General features: G+C 42.4%; 1 protein-coding gene across 1 annotated transcript in view; it reads right to left on the bottom strand.

Moving 5' to 3' along the window:
- Nucleotides 1–20,980, bottom strand: part of PITPNB (phosphatidylinositol transfer protein beta) — a 77,289-nt gene that overhangs the window by 14,740 nt on the left and 41,569 nt on the right. The window contains exon 8 of the mRNA XM_074206203.1: nucleotides 11,543–11,620. Within this exon, the coding sequence (XP_074062304.1) occupies nucleotides 11,543–11,620 (78 nt within the window). The remainder of the gene's footprint in view (nucleotides 1–11,542; nucleotides 11,621–20,980) is intronic.

Raw genomic sequence — 20,980 nt, forward strand, 5'->3', positions numbered from 1 at the left:
AGACCACAGAAAAGCTAGGATGCCCACTGCTATCACAAGATCAGATCAAAAAAGTGAGGAAATAATCACAAAGAAAAAAAAATTACTGGGTTGTGTCACAAGTATGATTTTTACTTGAAGACCCCTTGAGAGTAAATAAAAAAGAAACAGTGCTAAGAAAATGCAGCAGGAAGAGACAGATATTAATTCTTCTAAAGCATTGTTGATAAGAGTCTAAACCATTCTAGAAAGCATTTGGAACCATGCCCAAAATAAACTGCATAACTGGGGATATAACTCCTAGGCATTTGTCCCAAAGAGGGAAAAATTGTTCTCTCTTGAAAAATATTTATCACAATACTTTTTTATTGTAGCAAGAATTTCCTATAAGCTGTGTCTCATTTAATGTAGCTCAGAATTGCATTAGCTTTGTGGACACCGGTCTAGTCACACAGAATTTGCAGTCCACTAAGCTCTCCAGATCTTTTTCAGACACACTATTTTCTAATCATATCTTGATTCTTTTGTTGTCACTGGTGTGAAGTTGGTATTTAAACTCAAGTCTAAAATTTGACATTTTAAAGGGCTTCTGGAGCTGAAGGTTGCTGGAATAGAAGGATTCTGAAAGGCAAAGATTAAAGTGGTAGTAGAGTCCAGTCATGGTGTGGTAGCTTATGGTTCAAGCAGGAAGGCACAGTGGATAGCAGGTCTGGCCAGTACATCAAGTTCACGAAGAGAAACTGAAAAGAAATTCAGCAGTAGGAATGGGGAAGGGTCCAATAGAGGCCTCCAGGAGCACAGAGTAGCTGGCTCATAGCCCTCAGTCTAAGAGTGAGAAAGAGCCTGTGCATACTGAAAATGTCCCCTTTTGTTACCATTATCCAACAAACTCACAATGATGCTTGATATCCAGTGTTTCTTTCAACTCTGAATTGTGATAATATATTCTTGAAGGTAAGTTATAATAGCCAAGCACTTTACAAATATCGTCTCATTTGATTCTACCTGGTGGGTAGTTGCTGTCCTTATTTCCATTTTACAGATGAGGAAAATGAAGCAAACAGAAGTAAAGGGTCATACAGCTAGAAAGCGTCTGAGGTGAGATTCAAAACCAAGCCCACCTGACTCCAGGCCCAGTGCTCTTCCCAGTGCTACCTCCAGATTTTTAGGAATGTAGCCTAAAGAAATAGCTATTCAGTCAAAACAAACAAGAACCGTGAACACTCCTCTCACTCAAGAAAATAAAAAGCACTAGATTTGAAAGTCAGAAGACCTAAGTTCAAATCCATACTACCATTTACTCACAACCTCTGACTTTGAAGGAATCATGGAACTACTCTGAGCCACAGCTTATCCTCTGACCCAAGAAGAAGGTGGAAGAGCAGGGCACTCTGGGAAACGCTAAGGATCTGGGAGTCCAAGCCTGGCTGCAATAAAGTAGCAGCTGGGGGATCCTGAGCTAGTTCTTTGGCCTCAGCATCATCTACAAATGAAAGGGGATGGATGGACATGGATGACCTCTGGGATCCCACAGCTTTGGTTTACCAAGAACAAGTGATTCTTTAGAATATCTGTCAGTCACTCATTTCTTCAAGCCACCTGGGTCTCAATCTAAGCACAAAGCCCAGCAGCAGGCGAAATACTGGGGACTCCCACAGGGAGCCAACCAAGCTGGAAGAGGAGCTCCTGGGAAGTCTCTTTAGGTGACTCCTCTCTCGCCCATGTTCACCTCTTCATCCTCCCAACATATATATATATATATATATATATGTATGTATTTTAACTTTTTGTTTAAGGCAATGGGATTAAGTGACTTGCCCAAGGTCACATAGCTAGGCAATTATTAAGTGTCTGAGGCTGGATCTGAACTCAGGTCCTCCTGACTCTAGGGCCAGTGCTCTATCCACTATGCCACCTAGCTACGCCCCCTCTCAACTTCTAAGGTCCCTCTGCAGGCACAATACCCATCTTGTCTCCTTGCTGAACCACAGGTCTCTGTACTGCCCACAGAGCCTAAAGACAATTCTGGAAAAGAGGCACACAGTCAAGGAAGTTGCCGAATTGAATTTAATCAAAGATTGTACAGGCTGGTTTTCCAAACTTCACAACCTTCCACAAAAATATGGGAGGAAAATATATCTTGAATACCATCAAAAACACCACTGCTCCTCTAGCCACATGGCAGTTGTATTTAGACTCAGTTAAAATTAAAGCAGGCAACTAAAAAAAAATAAATAAACTGACAAATACAGAAAAGCAAAAATCAGGGCAAAAGTCACCTCATTATCAAGAGACGAGATCTTCTGAGTTTTGTTTGATAAGAGGCCAAGAGTAAAATTCCAAATCCAAATCATGAATCATCACAACATAATTCCAATTTCAACTATAATATCCCAAGGACTAAGCAATTGTGAAATCCCTCCAAAGAGTACTTAAAGTAGTTTGTATTTTTACCAAATTCCTTAAATTTCACATCTCTAACTTGAAATGAAATCCAAAAGGCCAAATCATGCTTTTAATTTAACAATGTATATTAGGTTACCCTAAAGAATGTGAGAGAGGCCTAGGGATAGTAATGTATACTCTAGCCACATAGTATAACCAAACAAAAAGCTGTATGTTTAGCTGGCATGGTGTGTAATCAGTCTGTCTAATCCACCAGCTCTCGCCTTTCAAAACTGTGACAAATAAGTATATACAAATGTGAAGGGAAATGTTTCAAAAAAACGAAGCCTAAGGAATACGAAAAACTCAACTTCCAGAACGACAACATTCTCACAGTCTTTTATCCGATGTTGATACCACACATCTATTTCTCACCCCTTAAAAAAAAAAAAATCTGTCTGGCTAAGTCTTCAATACACACACATTCCAGTGAGTTCCAGTTCATATCTGGCACCAACAGTGTATTTCCAGCATGAACACATGGCTCAACTCCCCTCAGAGAGGGCCACTTTTAGACAATTATCTCAAAGTTCCTTTTCAGTGGGATTTGTAATCCAAGTTTCAGCCCATGGTTTATTCACCAGGAGAAAAGAATCATTACAAATTAAAAATAAATGATGCCCTGTTGGGGTTGTTGCCAGCACCACCTGAATGGTTTGGAAACATGATGAAATCACTGAAAAGTAGAGGAGCGCATGGCTTGGCTCTTTCCAAGAGGACCTGCCTTGAAGCATGGCCTTTAGACAAGATTAAGCCAGAAGACGACCATTCAGCATCAGTCCACAAACACAGCCAAGCTAGATCAAGGCCATGTTCGGGGCAAGACAATTTGATTTTGGTAAAATGCATTAATGAAGATAGTCCAAAAAGCCAAAGTGTGTGCAAGAAACACTGAGCCACTCTCCCCAAGTCATATGTCAGACTGTCTTCTGTACAGATCTCATTTTAACATTGGACACACAATTTAGGGGCATCAGTCATGTTAAAAAGTACCTTCAAAAAAAAATCAACTTTTTCTTGAAGTTCAAATATGAGTGCTTTTGACCCTCAGAAGTCTAGTGAACAGATGAACAGAGAGGCTTGAATCTGAAGTCAGGAAGGTGTCGGTGTGAACACTTTCTCAAACACTGACTTTCTATGTGAATATGAGTCCGAATTTCCTTATCTATAATATGGATAACGGTCCTCTCTCCACAGAGTCCCAGTATCAGATCAGATTTATTGTATGTCCTTTTTCTTTTTCCATCATGAGCTGACATCTTCACTTGCGTATGCATTGGATTGCAGGGAGGCAGAGCTGCACTCATCAGCCTCCTTCCTCCCTCTTTCAAAGTCATCTAAGTCCAGTGGCAAGACAAATGTCAGGATAACTGGCAATGGCTCAGGTGCCGTGGATGACCCCAGAGTCTTCAGAGTCTGACCAAGTTTTATGTGCTGCACAGCAACTGTTTCGGTCACATTTGTGTGCATTGGAACAGACTACTCTGAAACATCCACTCCACTGGAGAGTCTTCACATGCTTGGGGTAGACATTATCTAGCTCACAGATAGCTACCCTGCACTGAGAGTTTAGCCCATCTGTTGAGAAGGCTTTTCCAGGATATAGTTGCTGTGTATGCCACAGCTTCTTGGAGCCACTGCTGAGAGGTTGGGTTACAGGTGGACACCAAAGGTGGATGAGTAGCCCTCCCCCAAGAGGTGCCAGTCTTCCTTTAACACTCATATCTATATATGCACATATGTACAAAGCACCTTGAATCAGCAAATGAATGCAAACTATTGTTGCTATAGTTACACCTGGAAAATAAGCAATTTTCAAAGACTATTATCTGTGTCCACCCTTAAAAATGTTTCAAAATTGTTATTTATTTTTACATTGCCTAAAATTTCTGCCTCTCATTCCAACATTACTACAGAAAGTGCAACTACAGTGGGCTGGGCATGTTGTTAGAATGTCAGATGTATGCTCACCAAACAAATTACTTTGTAGAGCATTCACATAGGACAAGTGTGCACAGGGGGGTCAGAAGGGATCCCAAGACACCCTGAAGGTCTCACTGAAGAGCTTTAGAATTGCCTGTATAGCATGGTGGGCCCTCATCAGTGAGGGTGCTAAACGCTATGAGGAAGGCAGAATGGAAGCAGCTCAAAAGAAACGTGACATTTGTAAAACAGGAGCACCCATCCCAAGGAGGGACCAATGGTGCCTGGCCTGGGGTAGAGCATTCCGAGCTCACACTGGGCTGATCAGCCACTGTCAGGCACACTGTCACTTGTCTCAAACCTAGTGATGTCATTTTGGTTTTCTTCGATAACAAAGGACAAGAACCAACCAGTCTGAATTTCTTATATTCTTCCTCACCCCTTTTCTAGAAAACCATCCATATTAAAAAAACTTCTAGTCCTTCTCATCGAGACATTACATGAACATGAAATCCACTAGTGAGAGATTAGTTCTGGGGATATCCTCCAGGCTCACAGTATCAGGAAAGAGTCTTCCCTGTTAGGCATCTAGCCTTACTCTCTCAACCCAATGCCATATACAGAGTCTGGAGCTCTCAGCTCCTCCTGACAAAGTGGAGTTCAAGCCTCAGATTGTAAACTGGTTCTGTTGACTACATAACTGTTGGCATTCAACAACGTGGGTATTTTAAACATGCCTTTAACTAAGAGAGTCAGAGGGAATCAGAGTATCATCTGAAATACTTCCTTTTGTTTCAAAATTAAGCTTTTTTAAGGTTTAAAGGTTTCCTGAGTTTCTAAGGGTAACATGATGGGATTGTTTACAAAAGGAAAATTACTAAAATAAATATGGATTACTAAATCCACAAGTCTCTGAAAGTCAAGTAATTGTATCAGTTTGAGGAAGCCCTGGTTTGAGAATTCCCTCCTTCAGTAGAGATTTCAAGTTATTACCAGTGAAAGTTTTTTCCAGCATAAGATGGAACAGATCACCAATGCGTGCATTCATCAGAAGGCTAAGTGACTATTTTCCCAAAGTTCTACTCCACCCAAGTTCCAAAGGCAGAACTGGAGTCTGGGTCCTGATTTCAAACCCAGTGTGCCATACACAACATTCTCTTGCTTCAGCAATGTGTTAACATCATATATACGCAGAAAGTGTTGCCACTTTAGCAGAGATTAGGAAAGAAAGTCTCTTCCCTAGAAAGCACAGGAATGTCAGGGATTGTTACTGCTCCATATGCAACAAACAATGTGATAAATAACAGAAACATCACAAGATTTACCAGAAATGATAGAGTCAAGAAAGCAGAGCCAAGAAAATGACAACAAAGGGGAGAACAAAGAACCTCCACAAGACCATCAATTCTGTGAATTCCCCAAGAACAAGTCCACTCCAGGAAAAGAACTGTAAGCATCCCCACCCCTACAGGGGCACACACAGTGGGGACAATGCACCTATTTTAGCTTAATGGTCAGTTTTGTTGATGCCCTCCATCTTAAATGTTTTCTTAAAAAATATTATTTTATTAAAGGGAATGGTTCTCTGAACAGAGAACAGGGAGGAACACTGGAGAAATTTGGTCTTGTAAAAAACAAAAGCTACACACACACACACACACAATATTGCATATATACAACACATACACACACAACCCTGATGAGGACGATATACCAACAATAAAGAAATAACAACAACAGACAAAGATAAACATCTGAGAACCAAAGGTAAATCCAAGGCTTGGAAGGCTTCAAAAGGACGCAGAAATGAAGCCATCACTCCTCTTGGCTCAAGGCCCCTCAGGGGCTCTCCAATCTAACCAGCTTTCTGATCCTGGCAATCCATGTCTTCCACAGTCTGGCCTCCAAAGCCTTGTCTTCTCCAAGACTGAGCTCAGACCAAGAGCCTTTCCTGACTCCCTTCCCTGGGAGTTTCTCCATCCTCATGCCATCCAAACCCCTTCATACTCTTTAAGCTATTCATGTTCATGTCTTCCTCCACTCATGCTTCATCATGGTCAGCACATAACCCTGGGATCTCAAAGACCATATAAACCCAGAGCAAGCTTAAAGAGATACCACTGAGTTGAAAGACTTTCCAGAGGGACTAGTGATTGACAATTATTATGATGTAGGGAGCATCCATACCAATGGAACCAGGCCTTTTGGAATTTAAGTATAAACCTGGCTAGTTTTGCCTCAAAGACTATCCAGCAAGGACTTGTCTCAGTACTTCCAGGGCTTGGCGGCACTTTAAACCAATGGAGGGATGAGGCATTGAATGCAATGTGAAAAATGGTTTTCTCCAAAGTCAAATGAACCGGTGCTGAATTCCAAGAGTTATTTTAAAGATTATCTGAGAACATGGGATCTAAAAATAAATGTGCTAAAAAAAAAAAAGGCAGTTCTCCAATATGGTGCTTCAAAAGGTCTAATGTTGGAACTGCTTGGACTACAATTACTGCTAATATTAAATAGCAAACATGGCTACAGAGGGCTTTACAAGGCACTTCACAGACATTACCTTACCTGCTACTCACAGCAGCCCTCTGACTTAAATTTCCTTACTCCCATTTCACAGACAAGGAAGCAGTGATCAGGAGAGAAGTTAAATGACTTGGCCAAGGTGACATCTTTTTGACACTGTCCCATCAAGTAGGCACTGCAGAGAAGCTTGCTGAATCATCTGGTACAACCCTCCTAACTGTACAGAGCAGTGAAAATGGTTTGCTCAACATAATACAGTTGGTCAACAAAGGTGGGTATAGACACATGGTCTCTGGTCTGGCTTTCTTGGCATTTTCTTTCTACTGGATGAGAGGGCTCCAGCCTCCGGGGCAAGTATCCCAGTTTAGAACTGAGGGCACTCTCCTTGACAGTCAGGAAATCCTACCATCCCTGGAGGGATTTCACATTATTCTCATTTTTTAACAGAGAAAAAAAGGGCAATTGTGAAAAATGATGTGCCCCAGTCTGCTGAGACTCAAGCAGGGGGTGTCTTTCTGTTCCCTTCTCCAGTCTGAGCATAGGGCACTCAGACCTCCTAATCACTGGGCCTCCCTCCATTCTCTTCAAGGAGTCTGGAAGCATGCCAACTGCAGCCACAGCTCCCACTGACTGCCTAGAGAAAAGGGACTCAAGCCAGGGCTTGGGTCATTGAATCCTTTCATGGCCAATCAAAGGGATAGGTGATGGAACACTCTTATTTGTTTTTCAAAAATTCAATTCAGTTACCTAATGCAGGCAAAGAAAAGGTCTGGCTTCCAGTTCTTCCTTGTCACATAATGTGCTAGGGAATGACCACCACTACAGAGTCAGACTTAGAAAATAAAAAAGTCTTATTTCTGTCCTGTGATGTCTTCCTTTGAGTGAGACTAACTGTCCACTGGAAAGAGCCCCATTTGAGGTTTCTGGGAAAAGTCACAAATACAAGACTTAAATATACAAACGTGGGGGAATTCTCATTATGTAGAAAGATGTAGAAAGGTACTTCCAGGTATAATCACTGTCATCACATTTATCTAATTACAAAACTGAGATCCCAGAGCCTTGGAAGAAACTTGATTTAAATTACTCAATACAGGAGGCAGTACTAAACCAAATAAACATTCAAAATAAGATTTTCATCTGCTTTAAAAAAAAAAGATGGTTTATTGCCTCAATCAAAAAAGAAACAAATTTGGAGAAGCGAAGGTTAGAGTCATGAAATTTTTGAGCACGTTGTACTATTTTCATTGCACATAAGAAACTGGGAAAGGTTTTTGTAGCCATGATGAAAGGAACGTGAAGAGCTGGTAGTTTTGTCTTTAAATTAAACCACTTTCCATCAGGTGCCAAAGCCTCTCCAGTCAGTCACAGACCAGGTACGAAGCACCTGCTCAAGGATGAAGTCTAAATGAGATGCCTTTTTCAAAAGTCAGTTCGTGATAGCCAAGATCACTGACCACATGCAGTATTGGAGATCTGGGCTTAAGTCTACTCAGGGTTGTGCCCAATGATATGTTGGGTGACAGGGAGCAGAGCATGGCCACTCTGATACTGTCTGCTCACCAGAACACAAGGCTGAGCTAATAATCACACCACCACCATCACTGAGCTTTCACAACAAAAATGATTTGCCAACTAGAAAACACTGTGGGAATGTGGAGCACTAATACAATCGTGAAGTAATCCTTCCATCCCCCTTGTCAGATCCTCATCACCTCCCTCATGGACTCCTCTGAAAGGTTCCTCACTGTTCAAGTGCTGATACTCCTAACATATTCATATGACCACATCATCTCCTAGACCCACGCCAACTTCTCTGCCACTGATAGAAACAGCCCATCACAACACAGCTGCAATTCCCCTTCACCTCTGCCTCACTTCTCCCAGATTCCCAGGAGAGTTTCTGCCAGCTTGTCCCATTCCCTGATATATAACTCCTTCTCAGGGACTGCCCTGCTCTCCAGAGCTGCTCCAGCCCCCTCCCAAGTGACTCTGTCTATACTCTGCATGCAGTCATGTGCATTCATTTCATCCTTTGTGGGGAAAGATGGCTTCATGTTGATCTTTGGGTCCCCAACTCCCAGCACAGTGACAGGCACAGCAGGGGTTTAATAGAAATGCTATCTGATTGCTATTTATGCTTTCAAGCACAACATTCAGTTCATGAACCTGACGATTTTCCTCCAGGAGAGCTGCTGCTGGCATGGTCTGAAGGAACAAACTCAGAGATCAGGGACGCGCTTCCACCATGTCCTTTGGCCCAGAGCCGGCTGCCCAGCTCCCCCCAGGAGCACGGGCACTCACTGGTGGCATCCCACTACCAAAACTGCAAGTTATCATTCACTACTGATGCTGCTGAAATTCTTCATTATCTAAAGATGGAACTAATCCTATTTTTTGAATAACCATGAAGGCACTACAGAAAATAAAGTAAATGTGGCTATTTAGCTCAGCTAAGGTCCCTTTGACTAGAAACTAAATATTTCATTAAGCACAGCCCATGCTGCTTAAAAAAAAAAAAAGCAGTTGGCACATGAAATTCTGTATGCTAGACCTCATTCTATGCCTGCCTCTGATTACAAAATTAGAGGAGTTCTTACACAAAAAAATTAGGACACCAAATATGACAGAAATCACACTAGATAACGTGACATGCTTTTTCAGGCATGGATTTGAAAAGCATTGAAAATTTATGATAAAATATATGAATATTTTATCAGTCTCTGGAAGTCTCACAATCCTCTGTTCTCTGTTGCTCATTTGAAGTCCTATAAATTATTTGGCTAGAGAGGCCAATATCTCTGAGCCTCAAGTCTTTAAAATATGGCTAAAGGAGAGGCAGCAAGCTTGCTGCCCGCTCCTATCGTGGCCTGTGCCTTCAAAAGGAAAAGCCCGGGCTCTGTGGTGACAGGCTTGGGGCCTGCTCCAGCACTGCTGGCAGAGAACTCAAAATGAGCAAGACAACTTCAAGAATCTGATAAAACAAATTTAGGAAAATGTCTATCTCCTTTAATTTTTATAAATAACAGAAAATCCGCCATACCAAATTGGTCATAACTTCTGAGCAAGTCTCTGGTTCTAACTTGTGCAATTCATTTCAGGACATTGGTCTATATACAGACTGGAGATGGAAGCTGATTTATTCCCACAATTGGATCACTTCTTCCCCATCTCTGCCAAGGCTAGTCTTTGAGGCAGCAGCCCCAAGGCAGGACTACAGACAGTCTGTCAAGACAGAAAAAGAAACCGTCGGGGCCCAATCTCTCCAGAGGCACAAGACTTCTTTAATAAGCCACCACACGAGTTATTTGCTGTAACATCACAGCAATCTCTATTTTCAAACACCAACTGGCACCTAGACAACACATACTATTTATAAATGGCCTGAGAGTGGCATAAAAATAGACAGATAAATTGCAAAATAAAATCTTGATGGCAGAGTATTTACATCCTTTTCTTGTCCCACAACCAGAGGGTACATAAGCATCAATCCATCCAGTCTTCAGCCTTCTTTTAAAGTTGGCCCAGGTGACTTGATGGGCACTCTCAAGTGTGTTCAATTCATAAGCAAATTCCAACAACTGTCTTACTCCTCCTCTTCCCTTAGGTGAATAAACTAAGATTTTTACCTTCTCTCTTGACCCAAATTACCTAGAAGTTACTTAGGCACCTCCACCAGGATGTCCCACAGTTATGCCCAAGGGCAGATCCTGTTTCTCCTCCTCCCCAGTCCACCTCAAACTCCCTCCCTTCAATCCTTGACAAGGTCATCACTGTCTTCCCTGCAGTCATTTCAAGTCTTTTACACTCACATGAATACACTCCCACACATGCACACCCATGGGGCATTAGTAAGTGGTCGCTGGTCATCTGCCCTCATTTCAGGACCACTTCCACTCGATCTACTGCCACAGCTTTCACTGAAGGCAGCAGGGTGGTCAAGAACCCTGCCTCTGAGGATAACAACCTTCCTGAACCTCAGTTTCCTCACACACACTGGTGAAGGGGGTAGACTTTTGGCTCAGATCCATGATCCAACAGCTCTCTAATCCAGGTGGCAGTTATCAAATTCAACTGCATCACTCCCACTGAAAGACCCTTAAGAGGAGTCCACAGCCTCCAGAACAAACCATTTGCAAGACCTCCCCCCCTGGAGGTTCCAGGCCCACCTGGCCCTTCCTCACCACACAAGCAACATGGTCTCATTAGCCTGTGGCCAGCAAGCTCTCCTAACTCAAGTCTCAAACCTCAAGCACACTGCTCTAGGACAAAGGCCAGAACCTCCTGGGGGGGGGGGGGGGGGGGCAGGGTCTAGTTCATTTTTGCCTCTGGATTTCTTATGCCCAGTCATGCTGACCGGGTCAGAACACACTGATCTGACTAAACACAAACATTGATCCTGCCAGCTCAAGTATAATACATACATGTACAGAAATGGGGTCTTTTGGATAGACAACCTCTTTAGCATTTATCAAAGACTAACCAACTCACAGATCTACATGGGAAGTGACCCATTGTCCAATATGTGAGCTGACCAGCTATATCCATGAGTTACTTCCCATCATCAAACTCCTAGAGAGCCCACTGTATTTTCCCCTTACCCATCAGTCCCTTCCCAAGATTTCCTAAGCACCCAAAACCCTCCATCAGCATCCTTCGGGAATTGTACCTTCCAGTTGGGTCCCAAAGGTCCTCTCTTGGTCTTGACTGACTGGAATAATGCAGGGTCTTCTTCTGCTTTGTAATCCTGCCAGACAGAAAGAATAGTCTGAGTAATGGAGATACAGACAAGAGACAGGCAATCACAAGGCTCAATTCCCAGGTGGGCAAACTGCCCTGGGGGGGGGGGGGTCCTCAGACCCCTCTTCTAGCTCTAAATCTGTGCACCTGTAAATGAGAAAATATTTGGTCATGCAGGACAGGTTCTCTGAAAGTAGTGAACCCCGCCCTCCAAATGCTGCAGTTACACTGAAAAGCTCCCCAATATGCCAGTACAGCAGGGTCCTTCTTTGTTTTGTGAACTTCCCCATATCTGAGGGAGGCATTTTTTCAGCATCATTCCATTCTGATCATTCCTAAGGCAGCAAACAGCTATGAATCTTATACATAGACAGAGGGGCATGTACTCATCCAGAGGCAGGCAGTACCAAAGAGAATGCTCCAAGTTTATGGGAGCAGGGGTTTCCTAGGGCCTTCCACCAGGAGGCAAAGGACAGGGCAGACTACCTCTCCAACAGTCCAGGAAGCTGAAGAGGTCAACAGGCTGGTAGCCCGGACCTCTCTAAACATAGAGCCAGAAGCTGAGGTGGACCAGGGAAGAACTGCCTCAGGGGTTTCTCAACCATCCAATATCAACAATGCCATGGCCCTTCCCAGACTCCCAGGGGAGAGGAAGAGAAACATTCATCAATTCAATGAATCTGTTTGTTTTACTCTAACTGCAAAATAGTTAATTACCAGAGTAGAAACAACATTCTAAGCAATTCCAAGATGTATCCAGGGCCCAGAGGCCTCTCTCCACCCATAAGGTGGCATGAGTTGGAGGGGAGACAAGGGGAAGAACCCACCCCAGGGGCATCCACAATGCTGGGCTTGAGATCCAGGATCATGGGAGAGGATACTTATCCTGAACACTTTCTAGGCAATTGGGTCTAACTTTAAAGACTCCTTCCCTTCCTCTAACCCCATTTCTATTCATCAAAACATTTCCTGAAGACATATTTCATACACAGCAATAACTTGTCCTTATTTCAAGTTTTTAGTATCTGACCCCATCTCTTTTGAGTCTTAGAACATCTAGAAGGCAAATATTTTACTTCACTATGTATAGTGAAAATAACAGCAATCCTGTAGGGGTTATCATTATCTCTTATTTTACAGTTAAGGAAACAGAGTCCCCCAGATAAGTCTGGATTTGAGTACAGATTTCCTGCCTCCAGACACCATGCACTGCCTCTCTCTGGGAAGGAGTTTTGCCAGTTTTGCCTCTGATCACCTGTAGGATATTGGGCAGGTCCCTTTATTTCAGGGCATCAGCAACCTCATCAGTAAAATGAGAGCCCCTGTAGGGCTCTGAGGTCTTTCCAAGCTCTACCCCCAGGATCCTAATTGATGGGCAAAACACCTAATAATGAACCAAGGAGGATTTTAAGTCACTTCTGCCAGGCTAACAGGGTGAAACTGAAAAAAAAAAAAAAAAAAAAAGAAAAAGAAACAAATGGGAAATAAGGCTTCAGAAAAAAATCTCATCAACAAGAAGCATTTCAAGAGATAATGAAGCAGCAGGGGCACCTAATGATAACTGGTACATGGTTTACAAGAACCTTGAGGCAAATCTTTAAACAGCATTTGTACTCCCATTTCACAGATGAAGACTCTGACACTGAAGAGCTAAGTGAGGACCTGCTGCAGGTCAGATCTAACCAAAGCCCTGGACTCCAAAGCCTGGGCCCCATCCTGGGGACTTCTCTAATAACAGTTCATTCAAAAAGGAGGCTCTGATGCTCCTCACAGAATAGATGTGAAAGGGGTTGTCAGTTTAGTCCAGAGCATACAAATTCTGAGTAGGATGTCTGACGAGTCACCATCCCACCAAATCAGCCGAGTCACCATCCCACCAAATCAGCCGGCAATAGGCAACTGAAGCAAACTCATTCCCCAATGCCCTTTCAATCAGGGGTCAGGTCATGTTGTTTCCCCCTTGAATACATCTCCTGAATACACTCCCTTTTATCTCCTCTGACACTACCAACAGCTGCTGGGGCTGAGGAGGTATACTAGCCTCAGCCTCTCCCTACTCTTGTCCATCCTCCATTCAGCTGGCCAAGTGTGAAGATCAGACCATATCATCCCCACTCCATCAATGCCAGTGGCTCCCTATGCCTTTAAGACCCAAGATAAAATCTCTTTGGTGGCCCTGCCTACACCTGATTCACCTCCTCCAAACACTGTGATCCGGGGACAAGAGGCCTCCTCATCAGTCCTCCTATTTCCTAAAGCTTCCCCTTGCTGCTTCCCATACTCAGGACTCTCCCCGTCTTTCTCCTCCTCCTATCACCTCAAATCCTCCTTTCCCAGGGCTTCACCCCAAGGCCTTCCCTCTGAGATTTTCTCCAGTCTAGATCTCATTTGTCCACATGCTTGCATGTCACTTCCCTGTTTTGGTCTTTCTTTGCAGACTAAGAAGTGAAATTTTAAAAATGTAAGTAAATCTTAGTTAAGACTTGCTAATCATTCTTCTCTACATTTGATACTTCTCAGGCAAGGGCACTTTCCCTCAGAACTCATGTGAATCAACAACAGACTTTTTGTCTCTATTATATAATAACTGCCAGATGTATAGAGGGCTTTAGAATGTCATGATCCCGTTACCTATATTTTCCTTGATGTTTATTACAGCCCTTTGAGGTAAATTCTTCTGGTATTATTTATTCTCTCTCTTAGATAAGAAAACTGAAGCTCAGGGAAGTTAAATGATTTGCCCATAGTTATATGGCTAAATGTGAAAAGCAGGATTAGAACCCAGATTTCTCTGAACTCCAAAATCTTTTTTTTAACAACTGATAGCATCACACTTATGGTTCTTGTGTGGTACATGCTGAGGAGGCTGCCAAGTAGACAGAGGGGGACAGAGAAGAGTAAAGAAAGGTTTCTTCAGAGTCTGAGGCAAGGTGGGGAGACAGTGAATCACTGCCTAATGGGGGCTACAGACAATAAAATTAAATCCTTAATAAGATATCAATATACGTGGCATATTTCTTTCACAATGCATAACAAACCTATTAATGCTCTAATTTTATGGGGGGGCACAATTCAATCACCTCATGACGGGGGCGGGGGGGGGAGCAAGGGATGCCCAGCAAGGATCTGAAGACTGCCCATCATGTGTCAGTGACACATCCCATGCGGGGAAAGAGAAGAGAAAAGGCTCCTAAGCTAAGGGAATGTGCTTACAAGGGACCGGGCAGTGTCAAGCAATCAGTGACGACATAGAGAAGAGATAAAGATACAAACATATAGACATACACATCCTAACACACATATATTCCTCTGCAGGAAGGGGATGAAGTAAAATAGAACAGGTCTTTCACTCTCTTTATATTTAAGCCTAACACAGGACATTTTTTTAATCAGCAAAGAAACAAACCAAGGTACCATATTTGTGCTTGGAATTCTCACTGGAGCATGAAGGATTCAGATTCTGAGAGCAGAAATGGAGTTAGAAAAATCCAGATTCAAAGCCCTGTTCTTACTTCATGCTGTGTGGTTTGGGGCAAGTCACTTCCTCTCTCTGAACCTCAATTTACTCATCTGTAAAATGGGGGTGAGGCTCAGAGTCTTCCAAGTGAGTTTACTGCTAGTTCTGAATCTATGATTAATTCTATGAACTCCTGGAGACATTGTTAAGGTATTTTTAAAAATATCTCAATATTCCTGTGCCTTGGAAATCAAACTAATCTTTCCTTTAAGATGTTTTCTCCCTACAAAAGATAACAAATTCTGCCTTCATTCTCAGAGAGAAACAAAATAAGTAAAGATGCTTTCCCAGCAAAACGCAGGCCCTCTCATCTTGATAGCATTGGTACTTTGGCCATGCTGCATCTCGCCCCAACCGGGTATCTCTACCTTATTATTGTCTCAGTCAGTCAAGACCTGTGAGACAAAAATCACCCCTCACTCTAGTTTGGATGGGAGCCACTTTATTTCTCTCTGAGCTACCTGCCTTGCTCCAATCTCACTGTGGAGAGGCCAGTTTGGTCGCACTTGATGTAGATGGATACCAGTCGATTCCTATCCAAATCACAATGAACAAATATATTCCTTCATGTATGACAGTTTCGGAATAGAGAAGGCAACCTCAGCTACCAATTATAGCTGCAAATGAGCAATAGAGTGGAATGAGACAGCCTGCTGGCTTTGTTAGTATTCGCTCTCCCTCGGGATCCCATGGGGAAAGGAGCGGATCTGATGAAGAGGAGCCCTTGGCTCATGGTTTATTGTGCTTGCCACCAGCTGTAGACTTCTCATCTCATTAGTTCTTTTAGAATACTGTGGGGGAAGACAGCTGTAGCCGACTTGCTCCTGGGTATTCTGAAGGCTGAATTTGCTATGCACTTTCTGTAATCCTTGGGAAAAAAAAAAAGCAAATTCACTTGGCCAAGGAAATGTATTTTTAAATGCATTTTCAAATTATGTTTAGAAGCAGAGATTGCTAAGGTGCATTGTGTTTAAAATTTTTTATGATCAAATGTTAATTACATGCTGCCCCAAAGGACCAGGTGGGTTGGGGGCAGAAGGGCCAGAGGAAGCTTTGTAAAGCCAGCATTATAAGATTAAGTGTCATTTCCCAAGAAATGATTCCTTCCTTCATGAGTATAATAGTGCCCCAAACATAAAAATACAAAATGACAGACACTGGCAAATTCTAATTCATGCTAATACAACTTTTTAATTGAAAAGAGCTATTTATTTGCAAGTAAAAGTCAAGATAACCTTTTGAGAGCTAATCAAATGTAATAAATAACAAATAAATATGAACCCTCTAATGAAAGACATTCATTATAATATCAGAAATGTTTTTCTAGGCTGAGAAGTAGTGGTTCTAAGACCTTTGGGGATACATTTCTTCATCTCTGAACCCCTTGGAAGACAGGCCCCACAATGAATACCAAGAAAGCAAGATCTAAGACAGCTAGCCCCCATGGAGAAGTCCAAAATCTAAGCAAAATGCCCCCCAAATGTCCCATGCAGTCATTCTCTCATGACAGCAAAAAGGTGTGGAGAGGCTGAAGCTGCAAGGAGTAAGAAACCTTAAGGGCAGGGGAAAATGTGACCTAGGAAGAGCAGATTCTCCAAAGCTGTAGTTCTGATCGCAATGGGAACAGTGTATTGAGATCACTAGGGAAAGCACCCAAAGGACATTTTGTAATTCTCAGACACCAGCTTATAAAAACCCAGCTCCCAGGGACTGGGCCAGACTAGTAGAAGCTAGTCTAGGGTCTCCTACTCTTCAAGGTAAGAAACAACTTCATTTCTCTGTCCATGCTTCAGATAACCAAAAAAAAAAAAAAAAAAAAATACAATATAAACCAAGAGCTAGGCAGTCTACACCCCACCCCGATCCAGATGCCCAGATAATCCTCTCTTCCTTCTACAGGAAGCTTTTCCTTGGCCCTGGCCCCTAAACTTCAGCCCCTAACTACCAGGTGCTACTTTTGCATTTACTCTGCATACATGTCAGCATACATATGGCATGCTGCTTGAGAGAATGGCAGTTCCTCAAGGATATGAGTGTTTCATTGCTGTCCAGATCCCCACTGTACAGGACTGGACAGGATTGAGCACATAGTAGGGGCAGAAAAATAGAGTAGAAAATTAAGTAGCGGAAGAACACTGCTGAGACATGAGTCATGGATGGAAAACATCATTACAAAGATACAATTCTTAGAAATCCAGAGTTGTCCATTAAGAAGGCCAGGATTGAACCATAGCTTTTAGAACTCCACTTTTATTCTCATATGACTTTAGCTTTCATTTTTTCTTCTTAATTATATCCACAAATGATGACCCTTTTGAGTTCCACATTAATTCAAACCAGGATACCCTGGAATTCATCTTTTCTGAAAGGGGTCAAATTGAAGTTGATCTTAACACTACTTAAAGAATGAGTCGTGAGATATTAAGTTAGAGCTAAAACAAGTTTGAGAAATTTTGCTTCTTGTCCTATGAGTAAGGACTTGTACCTTTCCACTCAATTTAAGAAAATTTTATGCCTATGATACTGAGAAATAGATTATAATCAGTTCCATTTTATAGATAAGGAAAGTCATTTCCAGAAGATCATGTTGACTTGCCCAAGGTCATACAATTCAGTAATACTTAAAGACTGCTGATTCAAATTACATATTCCACAAGCAAGAGATTTTCCAGTTCAAGAAAAGCTGCTAAAAACATGGGGGTGATGATTAACCTTGATGGACACGCTTATCTCATAAGTGCAATAATCAGGGACCATTTGGGGGCTGTCTTCGATGGAGAATACCATATGTATCCAGAGAAAGAACCGTGGAGTTTGAACAAAGTTCAAGGACTATTCCCTTTAATTTAGGGGAAAAAACCTGATATCTTATTGTCTGATCTTGCTCTCTCTTATACTTTATGTTTCTTCCTTAAGGATGTGATTTCTCTCTCATCACACTCAATTTGGATCAATGTACAACATGGAAACAATGTAAAGATTGACAAATTGCTTTCTGTGGGGGGCCGGGGGAGGGAAGTAAGATTGGGGGAAAATTGTAAAACTCAAAATAAATAAAATCTTTAACAAGAAAAAAAAATGCTGCTAAATATAAACCAATCAATTCAACCCGACAAAGCTAAAGCTTATGCACAAAAGACCAGGGCCTGGGATGAAGAGGAAAAAAATACAAAATGTAGATAAATCAGTCCTGCCCTCACAAAGCTTCCCCTTAGGCAAGATAACAGAATGCACACCAACAATAATTAGAATGGCAGCAGGCATTTGTTCAGTGTAGTTTCTAACTATACTTGAGACTTTGGGGATACCCTGAAGGCAGACATCTCCAAACTCCATCCAGAGTCAAATCAAAATGCAATTGGGAAATGTTTTAACAAAATAAAAATATAATAAAGGACAGATACTGTTAATTCGTGGTTTTTTAAGTCAATATATGGCTGCAGGGATTACAAAGCTATACGCAAGTCATCTCATTTGACTCTCCCAATAGTCTCACTTTTTTTATTGTCACTTCATTTATTTTTACTTTTATATGTCCTTCATTTTGGAAGAAAACCACGACATCAGGGAGGTGATACCATGACAAGCACATGAGTTGGATTTGAGTGAGGGGGATGCTGTGCTCTGTCACTAGCCTCACTTTCTCCTCCAGAACCATCTGGGTCCAGTGGCCAAACATGAATCAGGATGACAAGAGAAGGGCCTGGATGTGAGGCAATCAAAGTTAAGTGACTTGCCCAAGGTCACAGATCTAAGTGTCTGAGGCCAGATTCAAGCATCTATCCTCCTGAATCTAAGGCCAGTGTTGCTCTATACACTGCACCACCGAAAGATGAAGAAACTGAGCTACAACAGATTGAACAACTTACCCAGAATAAATGTTCATGACTCTAAGAATTCTACATACCACCCCACCTCTTAGCCCCTTAGATGATGTAGAATTGCCCAAGAGGAGGGTAAAACAAATGACAAACAAAAAGTTCGGATTGACCAGATAAGAGCAGGGCAGTTAACAGTTAACAGGTGGTGTGTGGTGTGTGGTGCACTGGCCCTCATCAGAGAAGAGGAATCCAATGGAAGAGGGAAAGTCATTCTGACATAGTTGGTAGTTTCTGACAATGGATCTGGAAAGGATTAAAACAGTCTTTTGTAAAAGTTCTAGCTCTAGACTTAGTCCTTTTGAGTCTTCTTGCCAGCTAAGCTCCAGTCTTGCTCTCTTCATGAGCATCCATTATCACCCTACCCCCAGGCAGCCAAGAGAGCTTGACTGCACAAAAACCTCAGAGGTCTTTGTGGAGTTTTTGTGCCTGAATTATTACAGAATACAGCAGAGTGGGATGAGGAAGTGGAGACCTGGACCCAATAAACCCCTTCCCTGCACTTTGATCCATATGGGGGTACACTGATCTATTAATATTATAAGAGAACATCCACAGGAAGGCTCAGGCCTTAGTATTATACAAACTTTGGGAGGGAAAGGCTTCTCAGGTTTAAATTAGGCAGAGTTGGGGGAAACCAGGTAGCACATCACCCCTACCACACCCTCCATATTTCTTGAGCATCAGACATTCAGAAATAAATAAATATCAAAGAGAAGTGAAACTATTTGGAAGTCCCAGGAGATAGAGTTTAGGTGTGGGCAGAGGAGTTGAGACCGAGGATGCACCAGACAATGGATCCCAAGAGGTAAAGATGAGTAGTAGGAAGGGTTCTTTCCATTCACTCTGGAAAGGATTTTACTAGCCTGTGATTTAAAAATAAAAAATTCCAAGTGGGACAGCTAACCTTTTGATGCTGCACTCCTGGCCCTGGCAGGGTTGGCCTCTGATGACAGTCACAATCTGCACATCAAAGTTGCTCAGCTTGCTAAGACCTGATCAAGCTAATGAGCTGGAACAGTCTGAAAAAAGGAGGGCCATCTTTCACATTATGTAGTACAAGCTTTGAAGGAAACCTTTTATAATTGTTTGTAGGTAAGAACACATTTTGCTTTGGAAATTATCCTATCAAACTTTAGGATACAACTCTTTAGGAAGCTGGAGTGTGACTATATTTAGAAACTAAGAATTGAGGCAAATCTGTGCACATCAAAGAAGAACAGTGTCCAGGTGAAAGGGGGGGGGGCTAGAAATGACTGGGTTCCATTTCTGGCTTTAAAAGGGGGGGCATGCTAAACTGAAAAATTCTGAACCAAAGTGGGACAAAGACACTTGGGGGTATCTGCATCAAGATGATGAATGTTGGGAGCTTAGGAAGAAGGAAAAAACAAGCCAAAAACAGCTTATCAGAGTTTCCTTGGCAATATTTCTTGGGAACCAAAGAGAGAGACATCACATGTCCAGCCAAGGTGATAATCTCCAAAAGATAATTTTTAAAAAAATTCAAGAACATGGTCTCTGCCCTTAAGAAGCTCTTGTGCTAATGGGAGAAATATAACAAGTAATAATATTCAATATAGACAAGATATATGATGATGATGATGATGTTTGTCCTTCATTCTCGAGGAAGATCATGATTATCAAGGAGGTGATGCCATGACAAACACATGAATTGGATTTGGGGGGGGGGGGGTTGTGCTAAGTCATCAGCCTCACTTTCTCCTCCAGAGTAGCCAGATATGGACCAGGATGACTGGAGCTAGCCTAAAGATATATGCAGTCAGAGAGGGAAGAGGGGACCTAGCGCAGAAGGGAGGATCTGACTGACTAAAGGCAGGGAGGTCAGGAGGAGGAGATGAGAGAACGTTCCAGTTCTGAGGGACCAGTCGCCCATACAAGGAGTGTCCTGAAGGAGGAGCACTCATTAGTCCAGGGTAGCTGAGGTTCTTCATAATCTCCATTTTATGCTTTT

Source organism: Macrotis lagotis, chromosome X (genome assembly GCF_037893015.1).
Source record: "Macrotis lagotis isolate mMagLag1 chromosome X, bilby.v1.9.chrom.fasta, whole genome shotgun sequence".
NCBI lineage: Eukaryota > Metazoa > Chordata > Mammalia > Peramelemorphia > Peramelidae > Macrotis > Macrotis lagotis.